The sequence below is a fragment of the Tympanuchus pallidicinctus genome, unplaced genomic scaffold (genome assembly GCF_026119805.1).
Source record: "Tympanuchus pallidicinctus isolate F22 unplaced genomic scaffold, pur_lepc_1.0 scaffold7, whole genome shotgun sequence".
Taxonomy (NCBI): domain Eukaryota; kingdom Metazoa; phylum Chordata; class Aves; order Galliformes; family Phasianidae; genus Tympanuchus; species Tympanuchus pallidicinctus.
The window spans coordinates 28743867-28756895 of NW_026294791.1; the positions used below are offsets into that span (position 1 = coordinate 28743867).

The following is a 13029-nucleotide window of genomic DNA, read 5'->3' on the forward strand; positions in this document are numbered from 1 at the left end:
CAGGTACGCAAGCTTGAGGCAGACATTCTACCTCTACAGGAGTCTAATGCTGAACTGAGTGAGAAGAGTGGAATGTTGCAGGCAGAGAAAAAGCTTTTGGAAGAAGATGTCAAACGCTGGAAAACCCGAACACAGGTGGGAAATGTACATTTTAAGAAGCATTTTGGAAGAGAAAGAAGAGGAAAAAAGTTCCAAAACATTTTTTAAAACAAAAAAACCCACACAAAACTATGTAATTTAAGTGACAGAAAAAAAGGAAATGTATTTAAATTTAAATCTGCATAAGCAATGTTTTATAGGTAGGCTGTTCTAATTCATAGGCAGACTAAATCAAAACACAGAATGACAGAATCATAGGGTTTGGTAGGGATCATCGAGTCCAGCTGCCCCAGCAAAAGCAGGTTTGCTTCAGTAGGTTTTACAGGAAACCATCCAGGAAGGTCTTTAATGTCTCCAGAGAAGGAGTCTCCACAACCTCTCTGGGAGGACTCTTCCTATGTTCCAGTTTGTGCCCATTGCCACTTGTTCTGTTGCTGTGCACCGCTTAAAAGTGCCTGGCTTCATCTACTTGACTCCCACATTTTAGGTATTTTTAAATAGTGATCCCTTCTCCAAGTTGGCAGTCTGAGATCTCTCAGCCTTTACTTGTATGGGCGATACTCCAAGCCCCTCCTCGTCTCTGTGACCCACCACTTGACTCTCTAGAAGTTCCTTGTCTGTTTCAAACCCTTAGTTTTGAAGTCCAGAGCTGGATGCAGTCCTCCAGATGTAGCTTCACCAGGACAGAGTAGAGGGAGAGGGGTAGCCTTCTTGACTGTGAGAGCACACTGCTGTCTCATCGCCAGCCTGTTATCAACCAGGACATCCAGGTCCTTCTCTGCAGAGCTCACAAAACAGTAACTCTGTTTAAAAAGATAGCCTGAATGTGTCTGTTTAATCATCTTGTGAAAACGCAGACTGTTTTGTCAACCTTTCAGCATTTGTTGAGTCAGCAGAAGGACACAGATCTTGAAGAATATCGGAAGCTACTTTCAGAAAAGGAGGCAAATACCAAGCGTATACAACAAATGAGTGAAGAAACAGGCAGGCTTAAAGCTGAAATAGCCAGGTATTGTAAAAGTCAATCAGTAAAAAAGCTTAATGTTTATAATAAAATTGCATATGGAAATGTAACTTCTTCACTATTTCCATGTAATTATTAAACTTTTGGTGTTATTGATGTAGCCTGATAACATACAAATAAAATAAGAATTGTTTTGGAAGATGTCTCATAGCTAAAGAAGCTCTAAAAAGCACTAAACATTTGTACTGTAAAATCCTAGAGAATACGATTTACTGTGGATGGTGCCTACAGTATTGCATAAATGAGTGATATTGCAGTATATTATTTCAGACTTCTCACTTGCATCTCCTTTTTCTTTCTTGCTATTTAGAACTAATGCATCCTTGACTACAAGCCAGAATCTTCTTCAGAACTTGAAGGATGAAGTAGCCAAAATAAGAACAGAGAAGGAAACTTTGCAGAAAGAACTAGATGTTAAGGTAGCTGATATACAGGAAAAAGTGAAAACTATAACACAGGTCAAGAAAATTGGGCGCAGATACAAGACTCAGTATGAGGAGCTGAAAGCACAGCATGATAAGGTAGATATGATTTTGTTTACAAAGAAATTCAGTTGTGTGTTTTCATGTAAAGGTCATTAGCTGGATTATACATTCCCTTTGCTGTAACACGAGCACTTACTTGCAAAGGGAAAAGCAGAAAATTACATAGTTATGCTAACTCAGAAAATGAGTTCTATATCATTTAATACTTTGCTATGTTGTTAACACAACACTGGAGTTCATTAGAATGCCTGTGTTCTACCCAGAACTTTTAAAATTATTGCTTTGCATGCAACTGCAACTTGTGAAAGTGAATGTGTTCTAACTGGACAGCATCATTCAGCCTGATACCACTTGACATATTTCAGATGGTTGCCGAAGCAACAACTCAGTCTTTAGTAGAGCAACAAGAAGAACAAGTTTCTGTCCAGGAAGTACAAGAACTGAAAGACTCTCTCAGTCAGTCTGAAGTGAAGACAAAGACTTTGGAGAATCAGGTTGAAAATTTACAAAAGGTAAGAACAGAGCAAACAATTTCAGAGGAATTTTTCTGGAGTCTCAAATAAATAACTGTGAAGACCATGATGGTGGTGGTCTGTGTGCATTTGCGCATAAATGTGTGTACACACAGAAACATAGTTTTCTCAAATAGCTCATTGTGGCCAATCTTTTTATAGACTATAACAGAAAAGGAAACTGAAGCTAGAAATCTTCAGGATCAGGTATCACAGCTACAGTCAGAGCTTGCTCGTTTTCGTCAAGATCTGCAAGAGAAGACTACACAGGAGGAGCAGCTTAGGCAACAAATCTCTGAGAAGGAAGAGAAAACTAGGAAAACCTTTCTCGCAGCCAAGCAGAAAATTGCGCAATTAGCTGGTATTATTAATTTTTTTTCCTGTTCTTAAGGTGTCTTCCATTTGGGTTTTTGAGTATTCCTCTGGGGAAGTATTCAGACAGTATTCTTAACGGTATTTTCTACATTAGATGTCTTAAAATTGTTCTAAGATTGAGAAAATTTAGTTCCTTAAGGAGATGGTGCAGGTACATAACTACTGTACATCTGGGGAATCAAAATTTGTCTAATTTTGGCCAACCAATTTTTTTATGGTCTTGTTGATTACAGCAGATTGACTCTCCTAAAGACTTCAGTAATTTTCCCCTTGCCTCCTCAGAATGTAAGGGTGCAAAATATCATAGAATCATAGAATCACCAAGGTTGGAAAAGACCTAAAAGATCACCCAGTCCAACCGTTCACCTATTCCCAATAGCTCCTACTAAACCATGTCCCTCAACACAACATCCAGCCTTTCCTTGAACACCCCCAGGGTCGGTGACTCCACCACCTCCCTGGGCAGTCCGTTCCAGTGCCTGACCACCCTTTCTGAGAAGTAATACTTCCTGATGTCCAGCCTGAATCTCCCCTGCCGTAGCTTGAAACCATTCCCTCTGGTCCTATCACTAATGACACGAGAGAAGAGGCCGACCCCCAGCTCACTACAACCTCCCTTCAGGAAGTTACAGAGAGCAATGAGGTCTCCCCTGAGCCTCCTCTTCTCCAGGCTGAACATTCCCAGCTCCTTCAGCCTCTCCTCATATGGCCTGTGTTCCAGACCCCTCACCAGCTTTGTTGCCCTCCTTTGAACACGTTCCAGGGCCTCAATGTCTTTCTTGCAGTGAGGGGCCCAAAACTGGACACAGTACTCAAGGTGCGGCCTCACCAGTGCTGAATACAGGGGAAATGTATATGCCACTTCTTCTATTTTAAATAGATATTGAGAGGAATGATGGTGCAAGTACTTGCTGAAAATATCTTGTCCTCCTATGACTGCTTATTTATTTATTGGATATATTTTTATATTCAATTTTTTTATTTAATTGCAATTAAATGAATGATATGCAGAAGTTAAAATTGTCTTGAAGAACTCCTAAAGCTTAACATATTTAGGATTTCAAAATTATTCAGTCATCTTATAAAATCAGATGGGCATTCAGCATGCAGCGACCTAGTATGCAGTTTTACAGTAGCAAAACTGGATCCTTTCCTATTAAATTAGGTACAAAAGAACAGCTAACTAAAGAAAATGAAGAGTGGAAGCAGAAGAGCAATTCATTAGAAGAGCAGAAGACTGAACTGGAAGTACGGATGAGTGCACTCAAGTCACAGTATGAAGGTCGAATCTGCCGCCTGGAAAGAGAGCTTAGAGAGCAGCAAGAGCGACACCATGAGCAGCGAGATGAGCCAGCAGAATCTACAAATAAGGTACAGAATCTGTCTATATGGCTGCATGAGAACAGGTTAGCCTTTTTTATGTGTCTCGTACTGAACTACAGCAGCTTTCAGCCCTAGCTCTGTTGTACAGTTTGGCTTGTTTTTTTAATGTATTCATATGGGAGAACTTTAGGTGAAGGCTGGTTTATCTAATACTAAACAGTAGATGAAAATTCTTCTTATAAATAAATAGCAGTGAACCTAGCAAACAGCACTACTCAAGTTCCATTAGCCCCAGACTAGTGGTTTTGGAGATATGCAGGCTGGCTTTAGTAAGGATTCAGAACTTAATTTAAAACTTGTTTCTTGCCAGTGTCATAATACCCAACGCTGGCAAGCATGCGGTTATCTTGATCACGGTGAATTAGCTGATAAATTGTTTTCACTATGCTTTTGATTTTTATATTTTCATACATATGTTCAGCTATTTTTGGCAGTGTTTTATATTTCAACAGCTTCAAAAAATATCTGAATAGTCTTGAGAAATTACTGAATTAGTTTACATACTTGGTATGACTGCTGTGATTTTTTTGAGAGAACTTTTGATTAATCATGGAGTCTGATTAGGCACACTAACAAAGATGTTCTTAAAAACAATTGTTAATGAAAAGATTTGTCTGCTGAAGTATTCTACCTAGTTGCCTGCTCTGTTTTGTATTTATATGTCACAATGCTTTTGTTTCCTACTTTATAGGTTCCAGAGCAGCAGAGGCAAATTTCACTCAAGTCTACTCCAGCTTCAGGTGAAAGAGGAATGTGAGTTACAGGGCTTGGGGTTTTCTGCAGAGTTTCTGCTGTTTTTATCTTCATTTAAGTTGTGTGGGGTTTTTTTTTGGTGGTTTTTTTTTTTTTCAGAAAACAATTGGCTTTTTCCAAGTTTTCTTAAGCAGCTGTAAAATACTGATTGGCATATGTTCTTCCTGTTTTCTTAGACCCATTTAATCATTAATCAATAAAGCTTTCCAGATTTGTCATATAACTACCAGGAACAAGATACATGCAAAACACTAGGTCTGAAAATTCTTCAAAAATACTTGAACATTCATAAAGTTGTTCAATTTTGGTTATTACCTTTAACCTATTTGTAACAGTGGAGGGTGAGATGGGGAAAGTTTCTTGTGCAAGGAGCTCAGACGTGAGAAATGGAATAAGTTGATGGTAACTAGCAGATAAAATTGTCGAATGGAACAGCAGCCAAGCTCCAAAATGCATAATATTATCTTTTTACTAAGTTTAGTGAACTGAATCTCTTTTAATTTTTATTATATCATACATTTAAACTAAGACTCTGGTCTTCAAAAATACCTTGTAAATTTGACTGATCCTCATGTCAGTCAAGAAATTATATTGTTCTGTATTTAGTGAACCAATTAGTTTTAATATAAACTGCATTACTCACCTTAACAAAAATACCAGTGCAGCTAACATTATTAGCTGTGCTTGTCCTTTTGATCTGCTTACAGGTTGCTCACAGATTGTTAGTGAAGAAACCTGTCAGTCCTCTAAGCTGGACAGAATGTTACTGATGGAATTGTTGGCCTGTTTGTTTGTTTTTTCCTTTATTTATCATTAAAAATTAAGCAAATTTTGGAAGACAAATTGTTATGTCCTTGTCAGGTTTTCAAAATCTTCAAGAATGAATATTTCAGAATATGATAATATATTTAAATTCAATATTTTAAAAATTTTGCTTTCTGTGATACCATGATGAATCCAATACTCTCTTTTTCAGTGCTAGCACTTCAGATCCACCAACAGCAAATATTAAGCCAACACCTGTTGTGTCAACTCCAAGTAAAGTGACTGCTGCTGCTATAGCTGGGAATAAATCTACTCCAAGAGCTAGTATTCGTCCAATGGTTACTCCTGCTACAGTCACTAATCCTACCACTACTCCAACAGCCACAGTTATGCCTACAACACAAGTGGAGACTCAGGAAGGTGAGCATTTTAGTAGAGCTGGGATCTACATCAGCTATAAGGTCTGTATTTTTTCCTTGAAGTCTCACTAGATGTTTGAGGTACTTTCATTGATACCGTGTCTCTTTAAATACTGCTCTCTTGTGAACACTTTTGTTGCCACACAGTTCTCAGTTCCTCATCTGAGCATAGATAGAAGCAGTGTTAACTGAATCTGAGAAACATTTCATCTGCATATTCAGGATGTTCTGATATTGAGAAATGTGAACCTCATTTGATTATATGATGACAGTTGAATGTACTACTGTTTGCCTTTCAGCTATGCAGTCAGAAGGACCTGTGGAGCATGTTCCTGTCTTTGGAAGCACTAGTGGATCTGTGCGTTCCACCAGTCCAAATGTTCAAACATCTCTCTCTCAGCCTATCTTGACTGTTCAGCAGCAGACTCAAGCAACTGCTTTTGTGCAGCCCACTCAGCAAAGTCATCCTCAAATCGAGCCTGCTAATCAGGAGCCATCCCCTACCATTGTAGAAGTTGTACAGAGCTCTCAAATAGAGAGGCCATCCACTTCTACAGCAGTGTTTGGCACAGGTTGGTTTCAATTTATTGGCCTACCTTCTTGAACAGTTCCTTTGAAGTAGCTCCATTGTCAAACCAGGTCTAATTTCAGCCAAGGCATATACTTTTTTTTTTCTTTCCCTTATTATATTGCATGTTCTACAAAATCTCTTTGAGTGGACTTCTTTCATAAACTTTCATAAACCTTCAGGAGAGCTACCCCTGAAATGCAATTGTCAGGACATTCCTTAAATAGGGATTAAAACTCATGTGTATCTATCCATAGCAGTCTTGGGGTTTAATACATTAAACTTTTTTGCTCCTGTTTCCATAATAGATTTGGAACAAAGTTAATTTTAGGATTCACGAGTAAAATACTTAAGTTGGAATTCAAGATATAGAGAAAAACACTGAAACTACTCTGTGTAGTGCATTTACATCTGTTTGCCACACATAGTATGGAACTCAGTTTATTTCCCAAAAAACACTTTTGCAAACAGTTTTTTTGTTTTTCAGTACATATTCTGTTAGTTCTTAGGTGCACTTTTCAGAAGCAATGATGTGGTAAAAAAGTATTTTAGTTGTAACCCTGGGAATCTTACATTGGAGTCCAGTTAGAGAATATGGATCCAAGAACATAAGATTTGTAACCCAGCGTACTTATGTTTTCTTGTCCTAGAAGACAGCAAAACACAGTTCCAGTTCTGTTATTCAGAGCAGAAGAGTTGGTTTTACAGAGTAAAACACCTAACCTTCCAGTTTTCTGTTTTGTACGTTTATAGTTCTCCTCCAAATAACTGAGAGTTTTTTCTAAGTTTCAGCTACCCCAAGTTCTTCACTGTCTAAACGTCCACGAGAGGAAGAGGAAGATAACACTGTGGAAAACTCAGACCAGATTTCAGAGGAAACAGTGGATGTACCTCTTCCAAAGAAACTGAGGAGCATACAGAGGGTTGGACCTGAGGTTTGTAAGAACATAAAAATGCTGCTGGTACATTGCTGCTTTGGTTGATTTTTAATGGGAAGAGGAAGTATATTACTTCGGAGTTAAGTCAGTTAATTTTAAGCATGAGTCTTTAATCTATCAGAGAAGAAGCAAGTTTGGATGTTTTAAAAGGCAGATGTTGTCCCAGCTACAATGGCTAGCACAAATCATAGTGAACTGGAGTGTGGGTGGGGAGAGAGAGAGCCATAGCCTAGCACAGAAGAGGAAGAAGTTAAAATATTTTTAGATGTGGTCTGAAAGATCATTATCTACACTGATTGTGGAAGAAAATGGCGTGCTTGAGGAGATGCCAGAAAAGCAAAAACGAAGTGCTTTGTTGAAAAACATCGAGACGATGCACATGAAATGTTGGTGTGAGGGAACCAGGATATCCTGAGAAAATAGAGTGAGCTTGAGACTCCTCACAGCAGACAATTTATGAAAAATGTTAAGGAATACAGACACTTCATTAGCTGTGCAGGATAGGAGTGGTGCATAACATAGAAGGACAAGATTGTAATGAGATTATCACTTAATTAGCTGAGAGGATAGGGACTGAATAGGAAACTGAGGATTTTGTTTAGTTTTATGTAGATCTAGGAACACTGAAGAGAGTCAGGCCAGTGAACCAGAATGAGAAGATGGTATTTCAGGACAGAGAAATCGGAGGTGCTAGATAAAAACAAAGCTAAGGAATAGTAGCAAAAGGAGAAAAAATGTTATCCATAATCTTTGTGGGAAAAGAAGGAATAGAAAAGAAGTCTAATATGCTAGAGAATCAAACTTTCAGGATTAACGATATGTCTTAAGAAAGGTATATGATGTTTCAGGAGGAAGTGACAGCAGAAGAAAGCACTGATGGTGAAGTAGAAGCTCAGACATACAATCAAGACTCACAGGACTCCATTGGAGAAGTAAGTATATTTGAAAAGAAAAAAAATCGTAGTTTAAGAAAAAAAACTTTTTCTTTTTTACTATTATGTCATACAACACTTTTGAAAGAGGGCTCTCAAATCAGATCCTACAGAATGTCAGTTGTAAACAGTAATAACCATTTGAAGTTGAAACTTGCTATCTTTAAGAATAGATACTGATTTTTTTAATTGCACTCTACGTGCACCTATATAAGTAACAGTGAGAATGTTAATGAGTCTTTACAATTTAATATGACATTTTAGAAATCCTGGTATCTTTAGCCCCAGGGCTGTGTAGTGAAGCTGAGACATAGAGGTTAAATGTATCACAGTATAAAAACAGATGTGGAATTTACATTTCTTCATTTACTTCTTTGCTATCTGGCTTTAGTTTTAAAGAAATATTTGACATGTCCTTGGATCATGGTATCATAAACAAAGGAAAAGAAGTTGCTTTTGTGCTAGTTCTGTAAAATGCATGTTACAGCTGTGTTAGGAATGCTAAATATAAGTGAAAAGCAGATATTTAATCTTCTTTGTCTTTAGAAACAAGCACAAGTCATGGTAGTTCTCTAACTTAGCATAGTCCCATCTAGAGTTGTGAAATCTATTTTGTTTAAGCAGTGGTAAGTACTCTTTAGTCAGGCATTTTCCCTCATATCCTTTATTTATTTAGAAGACATGATAGGTGTTTACCAATAAATGCTAGCTGTGTGCTTTCTATCTGTGCCATGTATTCTTAAAATTTAATACTACTACTCAGTGTGATTATTTAAATTCTGCTGCTGAACACCACCTATTTGCATTACAGTGACACATTGCTTGGTAAATAACAGAACCTAGTTATCTAACCTGAGCCAGAAAACTTGAGTGCTATAAAATATATCCAGTAGAGTCCTAATTTAAGTTTCGTGAGAGTTTTCTCCCTGAAACATTTTATTTCTCTTGAAATACTTTCAATACTTTCAATACTTTCTCTTGAGTACTTTCAATCATACTTGTATATTCAAAATGTTTATACTGAATCTGACATTTGTACTGAATGTGAAGAGAACATGATGACTCTGTCCGACTGTCATGCAAATTTCATAACTTTTCATACAGACTGAAAGAAATCTAGTAAAATAGTAACTCAGATTTCATTTTTCAGAAGAGAGATTGTTATTTCTTGATCCTGAAGAGACTCCTAGTTGTTTGTATTCAGTGGCATCACAATCTCTAGCATTGTCTTGTTTTCTCCTATTTTGTTGGTTCTTAATGAAGTGATAAGCAGTGTTTCTCTTGCAAGTATCGATCTGTTTCTCATCTGATTATCTACAGTGTTGTGCACTGCCATTAACTGCAATGTCCTTAGGCTGCTCAGGGAGTTAGTGGAGTGCTGCCTCAGCTGTCAGCAGTGTTCCACACACCCGTATTCACTTACTGTGCAGGTGTTGATGATGGCTTCTTGGTTATCTGAAATAGAAGGTTGAACATTCGGATGGCAGCTTTTTATGGCTGTGTTTTTGAATACATCCTATATGAACACAGAGCGCGTAGTAATAGTCCCCCATCTCAAATCAGAGTTGGAAGCGTAGATCGAAATACTTGTGTTGTTCAACAGGTCTTCTGTTTTATTGAGCTTAGAAGTGAAAGCAGGGAACTCCTAGAAGTGCAGTGGGTGCTTTCGAGATGAGCACTTTAAAGGATACATATGCTGCATTTCATTTCCTATTGTAATTTACTCTTATCTTCTACAGGGTGTTACACAGGGAGAGTATGCTCCCATGGAGGATAATGAAGAAACTTCTCAGTCTATCCCAATAGATCTTGGGCCTCTTCAGTCAGATCAGCAAAATACTACTTCATCTCAGGATGGTCAGTCCAAGAGAGACGATGTCATTGTGATCGACAGTGATGATGAAGATGATGATGATGATGAAAATGAAGGCGAACAGGAAGTATGTATACTGAGGAATTAATTCTATTTAGGAATTACTTTACTTACCTTTTCTGTCTTTGATCAACTGCAAAGCTAATCTTGCACAACTATTTTAATCAAAAATATCTTTTTTTGTGTGTGTGTAAGTGTTGTCTCTGTTTCTGTTGCCTGGATGTTTAATGTTTTAAAGACTCTTGATAATTTCACCTGTTGTTTTGGGGTTTTTTGTTTTGTTTTTTAAGTTTTAGAACTCTACGATGGCTCTGAGTTCCAGAAGGAAATCTTTGTTTAGCCAAGCAAGCCCTGTGCAGCCTTTGTTCCACTTGTGTCAAATTGGAGTTGTCTGTTCATATTTTCTTAAAAAAATGGCTCTTGAAAAGTAACAAAATGGTTATGGACCTCAGTGGCTTCAAAAGCAGATTTCCAGAGGATCTTACTAACCAGTTTCTTGAGCTGTCTACGGTCTGCTGCCGCAACATCCAAGATAGTAGCTTTACTGCTAGTTTTTATTGTATCAGAAAAAATTCATGTGCACAGTGGCCAAGACAGTCACAGAGTATCTCTTCACCCACAAGTCCATCTCTGCTCACAAAGAACAGATCAAGGAGGATACTTTCCAAGTCAGCTCTCTTAGTCAATCTATCACAAATTATCTTCAGTGTGCTTCAGGAATTTCCTGGACTTGTTCATGGAAGACTTGGTTAACATTCGGGAAGTTGAAGTAACCTGTAAAGACAAGGGCAACTAATTAGAGATTTCCTTTAATTCCTTATAGAATAATGCATCAGTATTGTCATCCTGACGCGGTGAACTGTAGTAGACTCGTACAATATCTGCTTTATTGTTTTTTCCTCTAATCGGGGCTGGAAACTCTCAACCCTGTTGTCCCCAGCTTGAAGTGCTTTACAGTCCAGCCATTCCTTTTCATACAGTGCTGCCTCTCTTTGTCGCCTGCCCTACTTGTGTGTCCTGTAGAGTCTATAACTGTCCATCACGACATATTGCTTATAGTACTCTTCTCACCAAGACTCTTTTTTTCTCTCCCAAGTTTATTCTGTTTTGCCCGTGGCTGTAGATGGTAAGCCATCTCTCAATCTTTATCTTGCTCCTCAAATTTTTCCATTTTATTTTGTCCATCTGTCCTGTTGAAGAGAGGGAATGAGAGCAGCTGGTGGATGTCTGGCATCCCGCCAGTTGTCGGAAAATACATACAACCAGTCTACCAATGGTAAATGCTGAAAATCTTCGCATCACATCTTCACACAAATCTTCACACTTGCTTCTCTGTACGTGAAGCAAGTGAAGTTTACCACTTTACCATGTGAAGAATTCCTACTGTTTCAGCATTTCTGTAAGATGTTTTTATGGTACTATCACAGGATTATGAAGATGAGGAAGAGGAAGATGAAGATGATGATGAAGACACAGGGATGGGAGACGAAGGTGATGACAGTAATGAAGGAACTGGTAGTGCTGATGGTAATGATGGATATGAAGCAGATGATGCTGAGGTGAGATTTGCGCTTTTTTATAGTTTGTTAAAGTACTTGGAATAAATTGGCATTGTAATGCAACTGTAAATATTTGAATATTTGAAAATCTTAGTGTGAATTTCTCCCAGAAAATTGAGGCTGTATAGTAGATGACAGTGATTTCTGTTAGAACTGGTCTTTTCACAAGAAAAGGTCAGCTTTGAATATATAAAGGAACTGAATGAAAATGGAAAATATAAGACACAGCATCAATTACTATGGATGCAAAGTTAATAAGGCAGTTTCTTCAAATGCCAGGTATTTCATTGTCATTAAGTGGTGATGGCTATGGCATTCACATTTGTGTCTGCAGATATGCAGAATTTTTAACATAGTTAAACATAGTTATGTACATTAACATAGTTGTGTACATTTAGTCTAGGAGGTTTCTGGAGTGTATGGAGGATAATTTTTTGATGCAGCTGGTGAGAGAGCCCAAGAGAAGAGCTGCCCCACTAGACCTGCTGTTCACAGACAGAGAAAGTCTGGTGGGAGATGTGGAGGTTGGGGGCTGTCTTGGACAGAGTGACCATGAAATGATAGAGTTCTCGATTCTTGGTGGAGCCAGGAGGAGGAGCAGCAGCAAAACTGCTACCTTCAACTTCCAGAGGGCGGACTTTGAATTGTTGAGAAGGCTAGTAGGGGGAGTCCACTGAGATTCAGTCTTAGAGAGTAAAGGACTCCAAGATGGCTGGTCGCTCTTCAAGAAGGAAGTCTTAAAGGTGCAGGAGCTGGCTGTTCCCTTGAGCCGCAAAAAGAACTGGTGCGGAAGAAGACCGGCGTGGATGAACAGGGAGCTATTCTTGAGGCTCCGGGAGAAAAAGAGAATCTACCTCCTGTGGAAGAAAGACTGGGCGACTCAGAAAGAGTACAGAGAAGTTGTTAAGGTATGTAGAGAGCAAATCAGAGAGGCAAGCAAAAGCCCAGCTTGAACTCAACCTGGCTGCTGAGATAAAAAGGAACAAGAAACCCTTTTACAAATACATCAACGGTAAGCAGAGGACTCAGGAGAATCTTCATTTTTTACTGGATAAGGCTGAGAATGTGAGCACTGAGGATAAGGAGAAGGCAGAGGTTCTGAACGCATTTCTTTCATCTGTCTTTAAAGGGGTCAGACCAGTTATCCTCAGGATACTACACTCTCTGACCTGGTAGTCTTGGCTGGGGAGCAGACTGAGCCCCCTGTGATTCAGGAGGATGCGGAAACCTACTACTCCAGCTGGACAAGTCCCTGGGGCTGGATGGGATTCACCCTAGAGTGCTGAGGAAACTGGCGCAGGTGACAGCTGAGCCACTTGCTATTATCTATCAGCGCTCTTTGTT

At 38.7% G+C, this 13029-nt stretch overlaps 1 protein-coding gene across 3 annotated transcripts in view; it reads left to right on the top strand.

The window, feature by feature from the left end:
* Nucleotides 1-13029, top strand: part of TPR (translocated promoter region, nuclear basket protein) — a 44740-nt gene that overhangs the window by 21977 nt on the left and 9734 nt on the right. For 2 of the 3 annotated variants that reach the window (XM_052665659.1, XM_052665660.1), the window contains exons 29-41: nt 4-135; nt 978-1108; nt 1434-1644; nt 1974-2120; nt 2283-2481; nt 3661-3866; nt 4570-4631; nt 5608-5816; nt 6115-6387; nt 7170-7318; nt 8170-8253; nt 9993-10193; nt 11554-11685. In XM_052665659.1, the coding sequence (XP_052521619.1) occupies nt 4-135; nt 978-1108; nt 1434-1644; nt 1974-2120; nt 2283-2481; nt 3661-3866; nt 4570-4631; nt 5608-5816; nt 6115-6387; nt 7170-7318; nt 8170-8253; nt 9993-10193; nt 11554-11685 (2136 nt within the window). The remainder of the gene's footprint in view (nt 1-3; nt 136-977; nt 1109-1433; nt 1645-1973; nt 2121-2282; nt 2482-3660; nt 3867-4569; nt 4632-5607; nt 5817-6114; nt 6388-7169; nt 7319-8169; nt 8254-9992; nt 10194-11553; nt 11686-13029) is intronic. The other variant, XM_052665661.1, reaches the window with a different exon arrangement.